The 22,544-nt window shown below is 49.6% G+C and overlaps 1 protein-coding gene across 3 annotated transcripts in view; it reads left to right on the top strand.

Moving 5' to 3' along the window:
- Positions 1 to 22,544, top strand: part of BCL9L (BCL9 like) — a 43,254-nt gene that overhangs the window by 7,881 nt on the left and 12,829 nt on the right. For 2 of the 3 annotated variants that reach the window (XM_028707457.2, XM_028707458.2), the window contains exon 2: positions 21,930 to 22,311. In XM_028707457.2, the coding sequence (XP_028563290.2) occupies positions 22,008 to 22,311 (304 nt within the window). In that variant the 5' untranslated portion in view covers positions 21,930 to 22,007. The remainder of the gene's footprint in view (positions 1 to 21,929; positions 22,312 to 22,544) is intronic. The other variant, XM_028707459.2, reaches the window with a different exon arrangement.

Raw genomic sequence — 22,544 nt, 5'->3', positions numbered from 1 at the left:
CCTCTCCTTGTTGGGGGACAAGCATTCTGTTGAAATAAGAAACGAGCCTGGGGAGGGGAGGACTTGTTCAGACGAGGGTGGAAGAAGGCTGTGTGGGTGGTGCTTTAAATTCCTCCAAGAATTGAGGAATCTCCCCCCCCCCATGCCGATTCAGGTAATCGGAGGCTTCCGACAGTGAATCAAAGCAGTTTGATCGATTAAAACTGGCAGCTGCATTTCTAAGCCTTGCATGTCATGCCTGCTTTTTGAATTCTCCTTTCTTGGGATACTGGCTGCAAAGCCGGCCTCAGCTTAGCCACCTCTTTGTGTCACACAGGCGCAGGTGACCAGGCTGCCCATTGATGGCAAGAACAACTTAGCATTTCTTGCTGGGATGGGGAGTGGAGACTACATTGATCTTAATGCCTTTTTTGTGGATTCCCCTCTGTATAGCACTGCGTTCAGCCCACTTCCAGGTCTGTTGCCAGTGCTTGTGTAGCAGCAGGAATTGTACGTAACAAGTTTATGTTAGCCGTTATGATTTAGTCCTCAGTCTTTCCATGTTGAGGTCCTGCATTGCAGGGGTTGGACTAGATGACCCTCAGGGTCCCTTCCAACTCTGCAATTCTGATTCGATGGTCCCTGGCTCCTCCCTCCATGCATTCATTCCAGCATGCCTTTGGTATGGCACCAGTTCTTCATAAATTGCTCCTCTGTAAGACAGACAGAGTTTCTGAGGTGTGCCTAGCATTGAGGATTTGGTGAGAGACTTTAGGTGTATTTGCACAGCTCACTGATATGTAGTATCTCCTAGGGCCAAGGTCTCCTGATTGCTAGGGGGAGAGTTTCTGAAAGGGAGTACCATCCTCCCCCACTGGGTGTGGGTCAGGAGGCAGATTATGGGCGGGTGGGGTTGTGGCGAGGGGGTCTGGGGGAGGCAGCTCCTTGAATGCTCTAGCACATAGCTGTAGAAGCCCACCCATGAGCCACCACTTTCTCCCCTCCTGCAGTTCAAAGCAACATTCCACGCCAGAGCACAGCAGGGAATGGAACAGGCAGCTGGGCAAAAAGGATGCAGAGGACTTGAGCAAATGAGCCAAACTGCAACCTGCATGGAGGAGATTGAGAAGGGGGTGGATTTGGCATGTGTTGTATTTGTGAATCACAGTGGCTCTGCTCAGCTGCTTGGTGCTGCTTGCAGCGGCAACCTGGGAGCCACAGGTGTGCTGCCACCCTGGGTTCCATGATATGAGAAAGGTGAGATACTTGCAGAAGGAAGAAATAATAATAATAATAATAATAATAATAATAATAATAATAATAATAATAATTTATTTGTACCCCGCCCATCTGGCTGGGTTTCCCAAGCCACTCTGGGCAGCTTCCAACAAAGACAAAAAATACACTAAAATGTCACACATTAAAAACTTCCCTGAACAGGGCTGCCTTCAGATGTCTTCTGAATGTCAGGTAGTTGTTTATCTCTTTGACATCTGTTGGGAGGGCATTCCACAGGGCGGGCGCCACTACCGAGAAGGCCTTCTGCCTGGTTCCCTGTAGCTTTGCTTCTCACAATGAGGGAACCGCCAGAAGGCCCTTGGCGCTGGACCTCAGCCTCCAGACAGAATGATGGGCATGGAGACGCTCCTTCAGGTATACTGGGCCGAGGCCGTTTAGGGCTTTAAAGGTCAACACCAACACTTTGAATTGTGCTCGGAATTGTGCCATGATGAGGAACTTGCCCTGGGCTAGCCGCAGCTTGGGCAACCTTTGGGGTTCCACCTGTGTGTCTCTGTGTGTGACTTTTTATTCTTGGGTTGGGTGTGTCCCTGAACCCACTAGGCGGGCTCTGTCCTGTTATGCCACGCACTGGCAGAGACACTCTGCTCTCTCAAGAGTAATGGGAGAGGCAGAGAGGACAGCGCAGGGTCTGAAGTGCCAAGGCTTCAGCTGGGCAGAAGCTGGCTGGTCTGGCCCACCCAAAGTGCCCTTTGGAGGGGATCTCTTTGTAGCTCGGCTTGTTTTTCTGCCTGGCCGGGGAAGGGGGTGGGTGGGCAGTGACTGCCTCCCACATCTCCTGTGCCATAAAATGGAGCATAGGGGGGGTGTTGTTCTGTCAGCTCAGGAGGCTTTCCCTCTGTGAAAAGAAGCCGGAGGGGAGGGAAGTGGGACTGGCCAGGCCAAGCCAGTCTGGCCGCTTCTGCTTCCCAGGGGTGGGAATGCTCCCAAGCCCCCCCTCCACCCCGCTGCCTTCCGGGCCTCTCCTCCTGCCCTTTGTGTGTTCTGCAGGCGCAGGGGCAGATGCCTGGCTGCCTGCAGAGGCTGCGGTTCTCTCCGGCATCAGCTGCTCCCAGTCGTCGTGGATGAGCGTCAGGCAGAGGAAGTGCGCTGCCCTGGGTGGAGGGAGGCCTCGCGCCAGTCCCCCCTCTCGGGTCTCGCCTCTTTCCTTCTGTCAGGAATGCAGCTTGGGAAGGCAATTTGATTTGGCAGCTGAGGCGAGCCCAGCAGTGAGGGACAGGGTTGGGGGCGGGCGGGCAGCAGGCAGCTACTGCTGCAAATGTGAGCACACATTTTGCAGAACTGGACCAGCGGCAGCGGTGCAGGAGGCTGCTGTTCCCAGTGGGGCAGGATAGGGAGTGCTGGAGCTCCACCCGCTGACCACTGGAAGCCCTCCTCTCTAGATCGCAGCTCTGTGGCTGGGTGTGTGTGTGTGGATTTCCTCAGGGTCTGCCCACAAGTGTTTTTTTTCATTTTTGCAGCCTTCAGGGTGGTTCAACACCTCCCTTTAAAGGAACACACACACACACACACACACACACACACACACACACACACACGACTCTTGGGGTGCTCCATTCCGTCCCAGGTGATTCTCTGGCTTGCATAGTGCAGTTTGTGATGTGCCATTCCTGCTCAGCTAGGGCTGGGGCCTGAGGCTCCTGCTGCCTGGTTGGGGGAAGCGGGAAGAACCCTACTTTCAGGTAGGGGGCATGCTGTGTGAACTACAGTGGGCAAGAGAACCAAGTACCTTTCCTTTCTGGTTCCTGCTCTGCATTGGAAATCAGTTGTCAGCTCTGAGCCATCTGCACCTGCTGCTGTTACCAATTTTCTGTGGCTGCAGAGCAGGTTGGGTTGGGTCATCCTGAATGCAGGTTATCTGTGCCTTTCCCAGGGTGCTCCCTCTGGAGGTGCTGTTGGTGTCAGAAAGCCTTGCCAGCAGTGCGGTTCAACCCTGCTCACCAGCGGTTCCTAACCCTGATGGATATGTTCTGCCTCCACTGTCAGAGATGGCATTCTTCTGAATACAGTGGTACCTCAGGTTAAGTACTTAATTCGTTCCGGAGGTCCGTACTTTACCTGAAACTGTTCTTAACCTGAAGCACCACTTTAGCTAATGGGGCCTCGTGCCGCCGCCGCACAATTTCTGTTCTCATCCTGAAGCAAAGTTCTTAACCTGAAGCACTATTTCTGGGTTAGTGGAGTCTGTAACCTGAAACATATGTAACCTGAAGCATATGTAACCTGAGGTACCACTGTATAGTGGTACCTTGGTTCTCGAACTTAATCCGTTCCAGGAGTCCGTTAAGACTCCCAAAACCATTCTAAAACCAAGGTGCGGCTTTCAATTGGCTGCAGAAGTTTCCTTCACTCAAGCAGAAGCCGCATCGCACGTTCGACTTCTGAAAAAAATTGGCAAACCGGAACACTTACTTCTGAGTTTTTGGCGTTTGGGAGCCAATTTGTTCGACAACTAAGGCATTCGGGAACCAAGGTACCACTGTACCAGTTTCTGGTTAGCCACTGTGTGAACAGGATGCTGGACTAGACGGGCCATTGCTCTTCTTGTGTTCTTACCTGCCTGGGAAGAGATGATCTTAGGCAGTGGTGCTGTTAAGTCATTTCAGACTCTAGACTAGATAGTCTTATGCGACATCCCCTTTCCAGGGTTAGAAAGTCAGATATATAAGCTAGGTGCCAAGTGACTCCTTAAACCAAGGTTACAGTCGCCAAAATGGAATGCCTAGTTGCCATTTTGGGGCAAGACTGCTCTAATGTCTTATTTTCTAAACAATAGGCTGACAGCTTGATTCTCAGTTAAACGTTTGGTTAGTTCAGATGACAATTTGAGCTAGTTAAGAACTTCGGGAACTTAAAGAAGAAAGTATATAACTGACCTATTAGAGTGTTGACTGCTCCTGCTCAAGCTGCATAGAAAAAGCATTTTGGTTCCTGAAATTCATTCTGATGGTGCAGAAAAAATATAACTGATAGAATTCTACAGGATGGGGTATTAGTGTGTGAAAACAGTTTAGATCCAGTGATCCCCAGGTATGCATTTCAAGGTGTCATCCTGGTGCCCAGGCATCTTCGCTTGGCTGCAAGTGGTCGAAAACCAGGTGCAAAATGCGCCTGGCTAATTTCAAACACCGCCCTTCCCCTGCTTTAGATGATGACGTGTATTACTTCACTTACTGCCAATGTGGTTAGCCTGCCCTGCTACTGCATTTGGGGCCCCTTCTGCTAATTCTTCTGAACAGAGAGCCCTGACCCTGCTGGCACCCCTGGCATTAGTGCTCTCCATCTTCTCACTGAAAATTACTGTGTTTCATGGGATGGCTGGACAGGATGCAAGCCTTTACATGACTTTCTGGATAGAAGGAAGCTGATTGCATGCCATGAGAGATGGGCAAGGGGAGCAGGCCAACATTACCTAGTGGGATATGGGGCAGGCTGGAAGGAGTGTGGCATTTTCAGGAGGTGCAGCAGGTAGTTGTCATGGACTGGCTGGATGCAGAGAAGTAGTGGCAAGCCCCAGCCGGGTAATCCCCAAGGGGGAAAAGGCTCAGACCCAGGGCATTTGTGGTGGGAAGACAATGAGTGGTCAGAGGGAGAAGAGGGAGCAGACAGGAAGGAGGAGGAAGCTGAAGAGGTAACAGGATTCAGTAAGCAGGGAGAGGCTGGGACACGGAGCAGGCCTGATTCAGAGGCTAGAGTGGAGGGCAGGGGCCAGTAGACAGAGATGAGGTAGGCTGCTAAAGAATCCAGGGAATCTCTCCTCACTCTCCCAGAACATGCAGAGAGATGAAGAGGGCAGAGGAGAGTCTGGTTGTGTGCAGGCACAGTCTCTGGTTGTTTGGGGGAAACCCTGGAGGGGAGGGGACTTAGGCGTCTGTGGAAAGGCGGGGACCTTCAGTCCTTGCAACTGTCTCACTGGGGCAAGGCCTACCGGGAAGAGTTGCTGGGATCAGTAGGCTTGCACTGTTTTGGTTTCTTCGAATAAAGAGTTAACTTCACTGACACCAGTGTTTTTTTATTGCTGACCTTCACCTGACTCCGGCTCCTGACGGTAGTGGGCAGTGTGCTGCCTTAGCCTGGGGCCTTAGAGTTCCCTGGGAACTAGAGAGCACTTGGCTAAGGACCTCCTGGGCATGTGGGGTGGGGAATTGTCACTGCCCTTGCTTCGCAGCTGTGTGGGGCACTGATGATGGGGACAGAGAGCATCATCACAAGTGCAGGAGGGTAGACTTCCTGCGTATATTGTGGGAGCTGTCTTTGCCCTCTGCTGGAGCCCACATGCATTTCTTTTGCCTGTCTGCGTTGAACGGGGGGCTCCTTTGCCACACCAGCCTGCTTCTGCTTCTGTGTTTGTGTTCCTGCCCCTAATGCTGCTCAGCATGTAAAGGATTGGGCCTGCCACTGAAGTCTCATCTTTCTCTGCTTCCGCCTCCGCTGGAAGGGGGGTTGATGCAATCAGCAACGTCAGGGGAACTCTGGATTGCCTTGAGAATGTGTTGCTGGTCGCAGTTCAGTAAGTGGTACAGCTGTCCACCGTGATAACATCCCGCCATGCTGCCCTCGAGTGACCTTACACACTGCTCCAGTCAGAGCTGGGATATCCTACTTTGGGGGGTGGAGAAGGGAAGAGAATATAAGTTGGAGAAGTGCAGAGATGGACCAATAACCCTGGAAGCATGCTGTGTGCATGCACACAACATTTTCTGAGGGAGGAGCAATATTCTATTCTCATTGGGCTGCCTCCTTCCTTCCTTCCTTCCTTCCTTCCTTCCTTCCTTCCTTCCTTCCTTCCCCCCTCCCTCCCCCCCTCTGCTGCTGGGGGCTGAAGCATCCTACCCATGGAAAACCCGCATGTGCCCAGGCTTGAGTCTGGGCCAATAAGGAGTCTGCTTTAGATACGGTCTGATGTGCCCCAAAGTGCAGGTTTTGAGTGCTGCTTGCTTTTTGGTAGGCGACTGTCTGCAGGTGGGTGAATCTGCAGCCTGCTGCCCATCTCTGCCATCTGCTGCTTCTGTTGCATGTCTTCAGGATTCTCTCTCTCTCCCCCCTCCCTCCACCCTGGAAGGCCAACTGTCCCTGCTGGGACTGAGCAGAGCTTGTTGGCTGCTTCCTGCAATGGGTTAAGAAAGCCACAGCTTGCTCAGTGCGGTAGGAGGGGGTGTTAGCAGTTTGCTCCAGTTGGCGTCTTTCCCAGAGTGCTTTGGAAAAGCACTGACCTTAGACCCTCAGTACAAACTCAGCCCAGCACGTGGGAGGCAGAAATTGCTCCCAGACCTTCAGGCTCCAGCCTGCAAGAGACGCCTGCCACAAAGCAGCCATTTTCTTGCTCCAGAGCGGGCTTCCTTGCCTCGGGCTCCTCCTTCCTCTGCTGGGCTCCGGGCTAGGGGTGAGGTGGCACTGGGCAGTGCCACAACAGTCCTGTGGAGCAGGCAGGCAGTCACCACTACCCTTAGTAGAGAGCTGTCCCATGTGTGGGGTCTCACACATTTTGGTGTGTCCTGCTCTGCTCAGGGTTACATTTGCATGGCACACAGCCAGTCCTTCCCCATTGCAGGGCTGAAGCTGCTCTGCAAGAGCCACATATTTTATCCTGGCTTGACATTCTGCAACCGAGGGCTTGTTTGTTTTATTTGAGCTATTTATATACTGCTTAATCACCGGGATTTCTTGCTCTAAGGGGCTAGTGCATCACAAACGAAATAACCTGTCCCGGATAGAACTCTGTGGGGGAAGCTTTGGAGAAACCCAAGAAGCTGCCCCAGCTCTCTCGGTCCACCTAGCTTGGCATTGTCTTTGCTGCACTGACTGGCAGCTGCTCCCCCTGGGTTTCAGGCAGGAGTTTCCCCCAGCCCTACCTGGGGATTGAACCAGGCCCTTATGCATGCAGCGTAGATGCTCTGCCATTCAGCCGGTGCCACCAGGGGGTACCTGCTATGAAGCAGGCAGCTCCTGGCCCACAGCAGCAGCCCTGTGTAAAGCCCTCTGGAGCCAGGGAACCTTTCCTAGTGTCATTAATAGAAAATAGTCTCCTTTTTGCCAGCTCAGGGAAACTAGGAGGGCCCTGGGAAGGGATGCCGCAAGCCACAGTTCGGCACTCAGTGCCCCCCTGCAGTGTTCTCCTGCCTGTGGCTGATGCAGGATCTGCTCCTTGCTCTGCCCCCCCCCCAGAAGCCCCACTGCTTACCCCCACTGGTTCCCGGCTGCAGAAAGTGTTTTGTTTTTAACTGTGCATGGCAGGCAACCAAGCTGGCTGAGTCAGTGAGCTGGCTGGCCACCAGAAATCAAACTGTGGTTTCTCCCCCTTTTCCCTCCCGCCTGGATTTTTTCTTTCTTTCTTCACTTAGCGACAGTTTCGTGTATGCACAACAAAGCTCTTGCTGCCTCCGCTCCCCTCTTGGGGCTGGAACAAGTGTGAGCTGGTTGGATTCCTCCATGGGGAGAGCAAGCTGGGTGGCAGCAGCAGCAGCATTTGGTATTTCGGCACCGGGTGGAAAGAGCAGCCAGCTCCAGCCAGAGGGACTTCACTCTCTCTGAAAGCCCTGAGCATCCTGCCGGCCCCCAGCGGGTCTTGCAGGAAGGGACCTCTTGGGCCAGCCCTTGCTGGCTGGTGCTAGGTCCCCAGCGAGGAAGACCTCTCTGCTCCTTGGCTGTTCTGCATTCAGTGCCAATGCCTGTGTAGTGCCAGCGGGCACTTGCTTCCTTAGGCAAGGCACTGCCGTGGGGGGGGGGGAGCTCCCTCTTTGTTTAAAAACAGCATCACCAAGCCTTGTAGCATCTTGAAAGCCTAACAGATTTATTATGGCACAGGCCTTTGTAGATTAAAACCCACTTCATCCAATGATCAAGTGGACACAAAAAAGCTTATGCCACAGTATGTCTGTTAGGCTTTAAGGTGCCACAGAATAGGGCCGGGCGATACCTGGTTTTCAACATCATGATATATCACTTGCTAAACATTGCAATATACCAATATATTACACTGTCTGAAATAAGGATGGAGCTATGTAGAGGCATTGGCTGGCTTTGCGGTTTCCCCCCACATTGTGATTTTTGCATAGTGTGCTCGCGTACACACACATAATAACTCGTGATATATTGCCAGGTCAAATATTATAAAACCAATATCATGATATGGACTTCAGACCAGTTTTGAACGATATATCAATATATCCCCCAGCCCTACCACTCTGGGTCTGTTGGAGCAGAATAGCAAGTGTGGGTCACCTCTCTCACTGGCTCTGTGCTGTTTTGGGTCTGAACTCCATTATTTTTTTCTGCACCTTACAAAGGGTTCTGTTGTCTATTGATAGCCTGGTGCCTGGGCAATTGCGGGGGGGGGGGGTGCTCTTAACTCTCCCCAGCTCCTTTTGTTATGGGTTCAAAAGCTATTGGCCCAGAGCAGCTCCACACACTCAAGTAAACAAGGAGGACCTGCCCCTTATTGCACAAGACTTTCAGTTGAGAAGTGTGCGTTAGGAAATGTTGCTGGCAGGAGTGAGAAAAAAATCCTTGGCACCCGGACGACTCCTCAGAGGGGTGGGGGGGGTGGGATGCTGGCACCCAGGACTCTGGAAGCCTTTATGGCTCTGGCTTCAGGGAAGTTTGCACGAGGAACCAGAGACAGTTTCTTAAAGCAGACCAGCCTCATTCCTTAAAACTTGGGAGAATTCTCTTGGACTGTGATGTGAAAGCATCAACAATATGATCCTTGTACTGTATGAGCAAACTGCGGGAACTTTGCTAAATATTAATTCTCTCCAGGCGGAGTTTTCACCTGATTAGCATGTGTAAAGGCTCCCAAAACGCTGCAGCAGTGTGTTACCATCTCTCTGTTGGAGCAGCGGACAATAACGACCATTCAGACCGAAATTGAAGTGTGAGCTGCTTGGGCTGTGTGTGTGTGTGTGTGTGTGTGTGTGTGTGTGTGTGTGTGTGATGGTGGGTTTGTTCTGGAGGGGCCGCACAAAAGGAACTTCCCCCAATAGGGTCCCAGGAACAAAGTGCCGGGCTGCCTAGCAGACCTTTTCCTTCACTCACCCCCCCCCGTAAGTGTGTGCTTGTGTCTGTGTGGTGGGAATAAATGATTGAATTAAAAACAAAACTTTACGCTTCAACTGTGTCATAGCGGTGGTTTTAAAAAGAAACAGGCTCAAGGTGAAATCTAAATTTAATGCAGAATGTTGAAACCTGCCATTACCTTACCTGCTTAAAAACCCCGTGGCCCTCTATGCAGCATGGACTGTGTGGCTGTTTTGCTTTCCCCTTCCTTTCCTTTCTCACATTAAAAAAAATAAAATAAAGGAGGGAAACCATCTGACTCTCAGAGGCCAATTATTCCATGCATCCTCCAGAATAGGTCTTGTATTGTTACCGTGTGATTACTATATGGGACGGGTCCCTCTTGGTTCCCCTGGGGTCTGCCAGGCACTTCAGGATCAAGTGCTCCAACCTGGAATGCTTGGCTACTTGATCTCTGTAGCACTTGTCAAATGCTGTGGGTTAAACCACAGAACCTAGGGCTTGCCGATCAGAAGGTCCGCGGTTCGAATCCCCATGTCAGGGTGAGCTCCCGTTGCTCGGTCCCAGCTCCTGCCAACCTAGCAGTTCAGAAAAGCACGAAGTGCAAGTAGATAAATAGGTACTACTTCGGCAGGAAGGTAAACAGCATTTCCGTGCGCTGCTCTGGTTCGCCAGAAGCAGGTTAGTCATACTAGCCACATGACCCGAAAGCTGTACGCTGGCTCCCTCGGCCTGTAAAGCGAGATGAGCGCCGCAACCCCAGAGTCATCTGTGACTGGACCTAACAGTCAGGGGTCCCTTTACCTTTTACCCACTAAAAAGCACAGGGGTTTCCTAGCCACTTTGTGTAGAAACACTCTTCTCAGTAAGGAGCAGTGTGACTGGCTTTGGGAAATTCTGGTTGAAATAGTGATGTGTCTCTTTCTCCTTCTGGGTGCAAGCATCTTGCTGTGGGGTATGCGATTTCAACGGGGAAAATACCCAAAGGCAGAAGAGCAAAGCAGCCCCCCACCCCTTCCTCTGCTCAGGACCCCCCCCCAAAAAAAAGCTAAAGAGAGGCAGTTCTGACCTTTAGCTTTCAAGTAAGCAAGAGCCCTCCCTTGTAGGTGGGTTGGGGCCCCCCAAAACGAAATCTATCTATTTCCCAATTCCCACCTCCATCTCTCCTCTGACTCAATATAATTTTGATGGGGGGGGGGCAGGGTGGGAGCTGCATGGTGCTGCCTTTCCAGAGCGTGTGATGGATTTGGGTCATCCTGGGTGCCAAGTCTTGCTCAGGAGTAAGCATCAGGGTGGATAAAAATGATTTTTTAAATAAAAAAATCGGATTTTTCAAATTTAAATTGGAATTTTTAAAATTTAAATTGGATTTTAAAAATAAAATGCTTTTGGAGGAAAAAATCTTTCTAAAGATAATTTTCTATTTAAATTACATTATAGTCCAAAGGCTATTCATCATGAAATAAGGATTTGTTTAAGTTTTTCATGTGTGCTAAAACTCAGTCTAAGTTTTTTTTTTAATTGTTTAACCACATCAGTTAAAAAACATGGATACATGTGCCATTAGGTTATTGTTTCAGTTAAAAAAATTGTTTAAATTGTTATTAAGTAAATGATTGTTTCCCCCCTTCCAATAAAGTACAGCAGAAAAGTGGTCCAAATATAAACTTATTAAACCACACAATAATTTCATAATTATCTGTCTATGTATTTCTAATAGCATAACCAAATCAGTAATTTCTGATATAGCTGTAAAAACTACTCTGAAAATTGATTATTCCAAAAATGAAACCTTCACCTGGTTGTAGATATTATACCAACAAGAATCAGTCTTTCTGCAAAAAAATGATTTAAATCAAGTCTTACTGACTAGCGATTTAAATCAAATCCACCCTGGTAGGCATGTTCTCTGTGGCCATATGTTGGCACTGGAAATGGGCATGTGAGTACCCCTCTGGCCTGTTGCAGACACTGGTCAGAAAGTACTTTCCAGCATCTCCTGCCTGATGCCTGCTGGCTCCCTTAGAAAGCACTTGCACAGCATGGGACCCACTGGAAGGAACAAGCTACCTGCTGCCAGCCATTTGTTTGAGGCCTGGCAATAGCTTGGTGCTGAGGAGCAGAAGCAGGTGGCTTATTGACCCAGTGCATCACTGGTTGTGCTGGCAGGTTTAGAATAATGCTTTCTTAGGTGAGGGGAAGACCCTGTGGGTCTGTCTGGTTGGGCCCTTGGAAAGCCAGTGGGGTGTTGTGACTAGAAAAGGAGAGCCTTAGGCTCAAATACTCACTCAGGTGTGAAGCTGACAGGCTGATCTCGGGATTGCCTACCTAACAGGGTTGTTGTGAGAACAACAACAGCAACCGAACCACGTACCTCATTTAGAGCCCTGCAGAGGAAAGGCAGAATACAAATGCAGTAAATATTATTACTTTGCACATCTTGAAGGCAGCAGCCTCAGGGAAGGGCGGGGGGAAGGCTGTTGCGAAGTACAGTGGCCTAAGTTTGCTTTTTTTGTAAATTCCACTGTTTTCAAAATATTTCTCTTGCGGGGGAAGAAGTGGCGTAGAAGCTGTTGCATCAGCTGACCTGTAAACAGTTTGCTTGTATAGGGAGGGTTCAAAGACTTCTGAGCATCTCAGTTCTTACCCGTGCCCTCGAAATAAATAAAGCAAATCTGAATGATGTTATGAAATAAAGGGGGGGGGGGGGCGGTTTTAAAGCTTGCTTGCAGGCACGACTCGAGGAAGCCACAGAATTTGGAACCAGTTTGAGTGGAAGGAGAATAAATATTGCCACTGGTCCTTGTCCATCACTAGGAGGTGCAAGGACTGTAGGGCAGCAGAGAGGCTTCTTATGTTCTCTTCCTTACCAAAACACCAACCATCGTCTAAAAGTTCTCATGCCAAAAGATGTAGGGAGGTGTCAGTGTTCTTCCAGTTTGGGTCAGCAGGTGTTGTACTATAACTCCTGTCATTCCTAGCCAGCTTAGCCCCAGTGGTCAGAGTTGATGGGACTTGTAGTCCAACAGGGACCCAAGGTTGAGGATCACTGGTGTATAGGTCAGTCACCACTTGTGGAAATGGGTGCAGACTGACTATCTTGCTTAGGAGCAGTTTTGGGCCTTGAATGGTTGATTCCAGAGCTGCGGTTCCCCAAATGGGAGGGGAGCCTCACTCCCAGGGGAGGCAGAAAGTTGCCAGGGGAGGGCATGGGTTTCTCCCACCATACAGCAAGAACAGGCCCTGCATCACAGCACAAACCTGCCCTTCATCATACCAGTCCTTACTCTCAAAACAAATTATGTGCCCCACTTAGGAATTATGAATATTAAGCAGTGTATAAATACTTGAAGTAACTAAAATGGGGAGAGGCGCCCTGCCTCCTTTAAGTTGGTTGTCTTTGCTGAAAGGTAATGGGGGGAGGGAATTATCTTCTGCTTTAGACAAGGGGGGGGGAAACACGGGTGGCGCTGTGGGCTAAAACACAGAGTCTAGGACTTGCCAATCAGAAGGTCGGTGGTTCGAATCCCCATGATGGCGTCCCTGCTCCTGCCAACCTAGCATTTCGAAAGCACGTCAAAGTGCAAGTAGATAAATAGGTACCGCTCCGGCGGGAAGGTAAACGGCATTTCTGTGCGCTGCTCTGGTTCGCCAGAAGCGGCTTAGTCATGCTGCCTGCAGACAAACGCCGGCTCCCTCGGCCAATAAAGCGAGATGAGCGCTACAACCCCAGAGTCGTCCGTGACTGGACCTAATGGTCAGGGGTCCCTTTACCTTTCAGACAAGGGATGTGATACTGCCCTTATTGGGGTCTTGTCATTTAGCCCCCAAAGAAAGAAGAAAATAAACTCCCATAGGGAAATAGGCAAGCAGGCGATGAGACTCTTTCCGTCTGGGCATCATGGGCCACTTGTGGTGCGGAGAGGGATGGCAAGCAGAGCAGCTTGATCTGCTAGGCTCTTGTTAGAAAGCCAGCCAGCATTTCTTTGGGGGGGGGTACTGCTCCAATGGCCAGGGACGCTCCCATCAGCTTCACCTGCTCAAGTTGTCCCTCTGCAGAGCTGAACAGGAGAGAATCTCCTCCCACTAACCTGAAGAAATGTTCCTTGAGAAACGAAAGGGCTGCCTGTGTGTGATTGCAGCCTGGGCTTCCTTCCTGGTGGGAAAGAGAGGCTGCCAAGGAGTATCCTGGAATGGGCAGCCGGGGTCTGTGTGTGCAGGGGGGGGGGGGAGGGCTCCTTTGTGTGGCTCGCAGATGCTTCATCCTGGGCCTGTGCAATTAGGTCCCTGTACTGGCCTTGCCCTCTGTTCTGTCCTTTGAACAAGCAATGCAAGTTATAACAAGGAAACGGTAGCAAGGAGTAGTATCCAGTGATGCTTTATGCAGAACAGACACACTGAAATTAATGTACTTAAATTGGACCTGTATTCATAGAATCATAGAATAGTAGAGTTGGAAGGGACTCTGAGGATCATCCAGTCCACCCCCCCCCCCTTGCAATGCAGGAATATGCAGCTGTCCTTTACGGGGGTGGAACCTGCAACCTTGGCGTTATCAGCACCCACGCTCTAACCAACTGAGCTATCCAGGAGTTAAAGTAAACAAGGAATTATGTCAAGGATAGCTGAGTCAGCAGAGCCTGCTACTCTTCATCTCAGGGTTGTGGGTTCGTGCCCCAGTTTGGGCAAAAGTTTTCTGCATTGCAGGTGGTTGGACTAGATGATCTGTGTGGTCCCTTCGAACTCTACAGTTCTGTGATTCTACATTGGGGAGGAAAACACTGGCAGTTGGAATCCTTTTGCTTCTCTCTTTTTACAGGATTTATGTTTTTTTATGTTTATGCTTTTCCTTATCAAAGTTTCAGGGTGGCTAGTGGCAAAAACATACCCCATTTTTTAAAAAAAGTTTTATTTTTATTTTATTTTTAAAGGGTGAGAAAAGTACATACAACATCTCTGTTTTCAATTCTTAAGAGTCCTTTATTCAATGTGAGACACTAACTGTTATAGTCAGTAGATATGAGGTCAGGAGAGAAGAGTTTTTGAACAAGATAGCAAAACCGAGTAATGCCAATCCATTGAAACAGCAGGTGAAAGCAAACAACTAAAATCTGCATAAGAACGTAAAACAAGCCCATCTAGTCTAGCATCTTGTTCTCACGGCAGCTAGCCAGGTACATAAGCAGTACCTGAGCACAAGAGATGCCCGCTCTCCTGTGGTTTCCAGCAACTGGCATTCAGAAGCAATTGCTGCCTCCAAACCAGGGGTCAGCAAACTTTTTCAGCAGGGGGCCAGTCCACTGTGCCTCAGACCTTGGGGATGGACGGCGGACTATATTTTTTTTGGGGGGGGGGAGAACAAATTCCTATGCCCCACAAATAACCCAGAGATGCATTTTAAATAAAAGGACACATTCTGCTCATGTAAAAACACCAGGCAGGCCCCACAAATAACCCAGAGATGCATTTTAAATAAAAGGACACATTCTACTCATGTAAAAACATGCTGATTCCCCGACAGTCCGCAGGCTGGATTTAGAAGACGATTGGGCCGGATCTGGCCCCTGGGGCTGTAGTTTGCCTACTCATGCTCCAAATTGTGGAGGAAGAACATTGCCATTTCGGCTAGTAGCCGTTGATAGCTTTATCATCCAGCCTATACTTTTTTTTTAAAAAAAGAGGAAAGATCCCATTTAAACACAGTGTTAAAAGACTGCCTCTTCTCTTTTTAATGAAATACCTTTCTAGTGGTGTCTCAAAATGTCTTGGTATTTTTAAGTACCTTGTTATGAAGGACACAAAATATGCGGAGTTGAGGCAAGCTGGCTAAATCTGGTGGAGCGAGCAGCAATATGGAAGCAATGAACATCCTGTGGACTTCTGGCAAGAGAGATGCATTCTGCAGGGGAGGGGGGCTCTCAGAGGCCACTCTTAGTCCTGGGGAAACAGATTCAGAGTTTGTAATGCAAGGAGGTGTCCGTGTTCTTGGAACCAGAAACCAAGGGTTTAAAAAGACTGGGGTGTTGGGGGGGTGTTAAGGAAAGCAGATAGGTTTTTTCTCCCTCTCTTGCGATATACTGGGTCATCCAGTGAAAAGGGACCAGCAGGAGATCTGGGATAGACAAATGAAATAATCTCTTTCCATGACCTGCCCAGTTAATAAACACATCCCCACGTGGAAATGGTCTCTGGCCTAGGTGGTCTAAGAAAGGGAATAGACATGTTCAGGAAGGAGGAGAAAGGTATTTCAGGGACTATTACTATGTGAAACCTCCTTGTTCAGAGGCAGTCTATCTGAATGCAAGTTGATGCAACTGGGGGGAGAGGCTGCTGGGCTTCCAGTGGCATCTAGTTGGCTAAAGTGGTAAAGAGGTTGCCGGCAATTTCTCTTAACTGTTTCTTTCTTTGCTCTGGCGTTGGCCTGATGAAGCCTCTCCCTGCCCTTGGGTCGATCTTTGTGGCGTACTGGGTGGCTGCCCAAAGGAGCCTTGTTAAGCCAGCTGCTCAAGTGTCCCTAGTCTTGGCTGGCAGGGTACTTGTACTTCCATACTACAGCAGCAACTGTCCCTGGTGCTTCCTTGCCAGGAGAAAGAACCACCCAGATTGGCAGAGCCCCTGAACACCCCCTCTGGGTCGCCTTTACACCTGCCTACCCAGTGGGACGCGGGTGGCACTGTGGGTTAAACCACAGAGCCTAGGATTTGCCGATCAGAAGGTCGGCGGTTCGAATCCCCGTGACGAGGTGAGCTCCTGTTGCTCGGTCCCTGCTCCTGCCCACCTAGCAGTTCGAAAGCATGTCAAAGTGCAAGTAGATAAATAGGTACCACTCCGGCAGGAAGGTAAACGGCTTTTCTGTGCGCTGCTCTGGTTCGCCAGAAGCGGCTTAGTCATGCTGGCCACGTGACCTGGAAGCTGTATGCTGGCTCCCTCGGCCAATAAAACAAGATAAGCGCCGCAACCCCAGAGTTGGCCACGACTGGACCTAATGGTCAGGGGTCCTTTTTACCCAGTGGACCTAATCTCCCTGCTGCAGGATGCTGAGCTTCCTCACTGGAGCAATCATGGCTGCTGGAAGGAGCCAGGTGCCTTTGCAGGAGGTTGAGGCTCCTTGGCTTATATTATAACATGTCAGGGCAGGATCCTGTGTCACTCCCTGGAGGCCATTGTGGGTAGTAGACTGTAGCTGTGTCTTTGGGACATGTGGCTTTGCACGGAGGGAGTGTCTGCCTCTTTTCTTACCCACTAAGCTGAGATTTGCATGTTTCCCCTTTTGTGGAGTGTGCTGGGCTTGCTTCTCCCGCTGCCTTCAGCCAGTCCCCCAGAGTGGTTGTGCCTGGGCAGGGGAGTGCTCTCTGTGTGTTTCCTCCTTATCCTTTTCATAGCGCCCTGGCAAGTGCTGAATACTGCTGCGTGGGCAGGGGTGGATGGATACAGGCATGTGGACACACGCGGAAGCAGGCTCTGCCATGCACGCTGGCTTGGCCGGCTAGTGCTCAGCGTGTGGTTGGTTGCAGGGTGCTGAGAATCAACAGACTGGCCTTGGAAGTTGCACAAGAGTTCTGGGTGCTGAGCAGCTGGTTGCTATTGCTCCAGTACATGTGGGGCCGAACTGCTGATGTCCAGTACTTAAAGGTGTATTTATTTAAGGGTGGATAAAAATCAATGATTTTTTTATTAAAAACCCAGTTTTTTATTTATTTAAATCAGATTTTATTTTATTTAAATCGGATTTTTCAAATAAAACGCTTTTGGGGGGGGAAATCTTTCTAAAGATCGTTTTCTATTTAAGTTACATTATAGACCAAAGGCTATTCATTAGGGTTAATGATTTGTTTTAAGTTTGTCATTTGTGCTAAAACTCAGTCTAAGGTGTGTGTTTTTTTTAAAAAAAATTGTTTAACCACATCAGTTAACAAACATGGATACATATGCTAGAATGTTATTGTTTTGAATAAATTGTTTAAATTGTTATTAAGGAAATGATTTGTTTTTCTCCTTCCAATAAAGTACAGCAGAAAGGTTGTCCAAATATAAACAGTTAACGTATTAAACCCCACAATAATTTCATAGTTATCTATGTATTTCTAAAAGCATAACCAAATCAGTAATTTTTGATATAAATGTAAAAACTACTCTGAAAATTGATTATTCAAAAAAATGAAACCTTCATCTGGTTGTAAATATTAAGGTTATACCAGCAAGAATGAGTCATTTCTGTAAAAAATATATGATTTAAATCAAGTCTTACTGACTAGTGATTTAAATCAAATCCACCCTGATTTATTTATGCAATGCACCTTTCCTTTCTGGGTCCTGCAAACGCTTTTATGATCAGTGTCTGGGCAGGTTCTGCAGCTCAAGCATCGTTTACTCCTTCCCCGTTCACCAGTTACACAAGGGGTACACTCCCACCCGCTCCCCCATTTGTCTTCCAGCAGCCCAACAAGATGCCTCCTTCAGGATCCATCTTCAACTGAAGTTCTTCAGCTTGAGGCAAAGATGGGGAGGGGAGGGGCTTGCAAAAGCAATTTCATTTCATTTTTCATTTCACTTTTTATTTGTATACCCCTTTCTTGTTTGACTATACTACAAGGCAGTTTGCAAGCTAAAGAAAGAACAACATAGGCAGCAAAGATAATAACACCTAATAACAATCTGATCCAATACAAAAAAAAAAAACCATAATGAAAACATAACTTTAAGATAAACAACTTAATGTTTGTCAATTAAAGCAATATTCAGTAATCCATTAGAACAGTAAAATTAAATATCAGCAGATAATAATTATAAACAGTTTACACTTAACAATTGCAATAAAGAATTACTAAACTATAATCAATAAAAAATAACGGCAAGTCGCAATGCATAAAATACTACAAAACCATGTAAAAGGGTCAAATTGAGAGACAAGGACCATTGTTTACCTTGTAGTTGAGGAATCTGTTCTTTAATCCAGGCCTTAATTTTTCCCAGTACAGTGGTGCCTCGCAAGACGAAATTAATTCGTTCCGCGAGTTTTGTCGTCTTGCGATTTTTGTCGTCTTGCGAAGCACGGTGTCGGAAAAGTTTCGAAAAAGCTTCAAAAATCACCAAAGTCTTCAAAAACCTCAAAAAAGGCTACCACACCGCGTGCTATGAGTTGCTCCTCGAAGTCAAGTCGCAACTGTATTAACGGTGCTAAGAAAAAGGAAACAAACTTGCAAGACGTTTCTGTCTTGCGAAGCAAGCCCATAGGGAAAATCGTCTTGCGAAGCAGCTCAAAAAACAAAAAACCCTTTCGTCTTGCGGGTTTTTTGTCTTGCGAGGCATTCGTCTTGCGAGGTACCACTGTATATATCAGCACCAGCCCTCTGAGCAATTTTCAATACTACCATGAATTCCTGAAATATGTGCAATAGTGTTTTCAAGTACCTCTGAACATGTCCAGAGTGCCTGCCGACACCCATAGCCTCAACCTGTCCCCACCTGCTCAGATCTAAGAAGCAGCAGCCCCAGCCATTCCAAGCTAGCAGATCTGCCTCTGGGGAGACGGAGTCCTGCCTGAGTGGAGCCCATTGCCTTTGAGGTTTCATGAGGAGAACTTGGGGAAGTTCACTGCCCCACAGACGCCATTAAAAGTTGGCTCCCTCCCCACCCAACAACCAGCCAACAATTGATGTCCAATGACAGTAAATAGGAAGAACAAGAGACCAATGGTTGGGAAGAAATGGCGAGCCAGTGTGGTGTAATGGTTAGAGTGTCAGACTGGGACTCGGGAGACCAGGGTTCAAATCCCCACTTGGCAGTGAAGCTCACTGGGTGACTTTGGACCAGTCAGCTGCCTCAAAGGGTTGTTGTGGGGTTAAATAAATAAATATAATAATAATAATAATAATAATAATAATAATAATAATAATAATTTATTTATATCCCGCCCATCTAGCTGGGCTTCCCCAGCCACTCTGGGCAGCTTCCAACAAAATATTAAAATACTGTAATACATCAAACATTAAAAGCTTCCCTAAACAGGACTGCCTTCAGATGTCTTCTAAAAGTCAGATAGTTGTCTATTTCCTTGACATCTGATGGGAGGGCATTCCACAGGGTGGGAGCCACTACCGAGAAGGCCCTCTGCCTGATTCCCTGTAACTTGGCTTCTTGCAATGAGGGAACCGCCAGAAGGCCCTCAGCGCTGGACCTCAGTGTCTGGGTAGAACGATGGGGGTGGGGACGCTCCTTCAGATATACTGGATAAATGAAGAAGCGAGAGAATCACATGTACCACCTTCCTCTCCTTGGTTTGGGGCGGGCGTGGGGAAGGTGGAATATAAAGTGTAGTAAATGTGAGTAGCACAAGAGGAATATGGAAGACCTATGCTCAGAGAAATCAGAAGCAAATGTACATGGCTGGGTTTTTCTGGAATGGGCTACTGGGATGGTTTTGAAAAGAAGGGCTGCAAGGGAAAGACCTACCACCCGAAGGCTGAACTAGGGGGAGAGATTGCACTGGTGGGCTGTTAACCCTGGCAACTTGGGTGTCCCAAATGTGGGAGCTGTGCTGTGGGCAGCCTTACAGAATGGGTGGGGAGGGGCAGGATTGGCGGCTTCCTGCCACCCTTCTTGTTTAACCAGGTCAGGCCAAGAGGTGGTGCTCATACCATGCATGTGCCTTGAAAGCTCGGTTAGAACATGGTGCTCATAACACCAAGGTTGCAGGTTCGATCCCCGTGTGGGATGGCTGCATAGTCCTACACTGCAGGGGGTGTGGGAATAGATGAACCTCGGGGTCTCTTCCAACTCTATGATTCTGTGTGTGCATGGCACAACTGGAAGCCTCCGGGCACAGATGCCACCTGTTGCCCTCCTGCTATAGGACCCTGTGGCATGTGTGCATAGCCTTGGGTTACTCTTCCTGCTCCTCCACAACTTGCAGCAGTGAGCATGCGCCCTCTGTGTTATCTGCATCTGCCCCAGGTGAGAGTCCACGTGTTGCCTGGGGGCATCTCAGGCCTTTGGCCACATCCTGTTCCCTCTCTCCTCCCCCTACTCTGCGTGTGTCTGCCCCCCCCACCCCCCGCCAGGCAGGCTCTTGTGCTGGGCAGGCCTGGGTTAGGCAGCATGGAAATAAATCTCTCCTGGTGTGGAACGAAAGGGGTATAAATATCCCGGGAGTGATGTGATCTTTCCAGCTGCTATTAATAGGCCCCCAGAGACTGAGCCAGCCAGTGCGACAGGCTGACACTTAAAGGGACAGCGGCTCCCCTCCTTCCCTCCCTCCCGGATTGCAGGCAGAGAATTAATCTTCATCCCTGCCTCTGGGATTGCCACCATTAGATGGGAGTTAGAGATGGGCGCTGGTCAAGGGGAGGAATGAAGGGGCTGGCCTGGCAATGCTGCCGTCACAGCCCTCAACCCCAAATTAAACTTTTCACAGGCATGGAAGTGTTGGCTGCCTGGGCGCCCTCTGGCCTCAGCTAGCTAGCGGGCATTGCTTCACCTGTAGGAATGAGTGCACTGGGTTCTTCAAGTGTGGGCCTGGCACGGTGCCCATACATGTATGTCCCAAGGAAGCTTTTCCATTCCTCTGTCGTGTCTCGGTGTGCCTGCCTGGTGGCACTGAGTTGGCAACCCTGGAGAGGGGGAGAGCATCTCCATTCCCACGGCTGCCTCCAGCAGACTCCCTGGCAAGGGCAGCACGTTGAAGGGGAGGAACAACCGGCTGCGGAATCACAGAGAAATGGTAGGCCAAGGAGCCTGCTGCCTCTCCTGGAAGCAATAGGAAAACAATGCAGGCCCTTCCAAAATATCCACATAGTTTTCCATAGAGACCTAGCTCTGTTCCTCTGGAACTGGGTGAAGCTGTGCAAGTGCTACTTTGCCAGTGCCCGGGGTTAGTAATGGGCTGCATGACGGTCAATGAGCTAAAACTAGATGCCAACAAAACAGAGGTACAGTGGTACCTCGGGTTAAGTACTTATTTCGTTCCGGAGGTCCGTTCTTAACCTGAAACTGTTCTTAACCTGAAGCACCACTTTAACTAACAGGGCCTCCTGCTACTGCAGCGCCACTGGAGCACGATTTCTGTTCTCATCCTGAAGCAAAGTTCTTAACCCAAGGTACTATTTCTGGGTTAGCAGAGTCTGTAACCTGAAGCGTATGTAACCCGAGGTACCGCTGTATTGTGGATTGGTGGTTCCCATGTCTGGGAACTGGAGGGTTGGTCTCTTCTGGACGGGCTTACACACTCCTTGAAGGATCAGTCTCTTACTATGGCGTACTCCTTGACTTCCACCTGGTCACTGGCAGTGCCTATGTCCACCTCCAGCTGATAGTTGGGCCACGGTGACTGGCCCATGGCTTTGTAACCTCTAGACTTGACTACTGTAATGCAGTCTATTTAGGGCTGCCCTTGAAGATGGCTTGGCGATGGCTGCTATTGCAGGCTGAGTTGTGACTGTGAGAGTGTTAACTGTGTGGCAACACAGGACCGTATAACCTCGGTCATGAAGGAACTGTTGTGGTAATTGGACTGGGCACTTAGGTGGCAGCCTGGTCTGCTTCTGGACAGAGGCTAGCAGTGGTTGCGCTTGGTCCTCCACCCCCAGCTCTGACCGCCATTTTTCTTCCTTTTCTCTTTTCCCCGCCCCCTTGCACAGGTGTTTTGTCCAACAGGAAGAAGCAGCAGGGACTTGGAGCTTCCTCCAGTGTCGCTGCCAGAAGCCTTAGCCAATCAAATGCACCCTGACAATAAACTGACCAATCATGGAAAGACAGGTAACAGCAGTGCCCAGCCCCAGCACCATAATGTGAGCCAAAGCCCCACCTGCAACCTGGGCACGAAGGGCGTGGGGGCAGGGAATCATGGTGGCAAAGCCAGCCAGCAAACTCCTGGCAACTCTGGACTGAAAACCAGCCAGCCTCCTGTGCCCGTCTTTGGGGCCTTGAAGGGCAAAGTGAAGCGAGAGCGGAGTGTCTCCGTGGACTCCGGAGAGCAGCGGCAGGAAGCCACCACTACCTCACTGGACAAGGAGCTGAAAGGTGAGGGGCCTGTTGGCTGGAGGGAGAACGGCAGGCTGGAGCCATCTCCGCAGTGCTGCCCCCTGCTGAGGGCTCCTGCCTCTGCCCAACTTGGCTCCGCCTTGCCTCTCTTCCAGGCCGGAGGGTGGGGGCAGGACCGGCAGAGGGGGTGTGGCCATTCCCTGGGTGCCGCTGCCGCCACTAACACCTGCCTGCTTACCTGCCTGCCGCTTTCCCCTCTCGCTGCGCAGTTG

This window comes from Podarcis muralis, chromosome 15 (genome assembly GCF_964188315.1).
Source record: "Podarcis muralis chromosome 15, rPodMur119.hap1.1, whole genome shotgun sequence".
In the NCBI taxonomy this organism is placed as follows: domain Eukaryota; kingdom Metazoa; phylum Chordata; class Lepidosauria; order Squamata; family Lacertidae; genus Podarcis; species Podarcis muralis.
The sequence above is the reverse complement of the archived record's forward strand: the minus strand, read 5'-3'. Positions and strand labels throughout refer to the sequence as shown.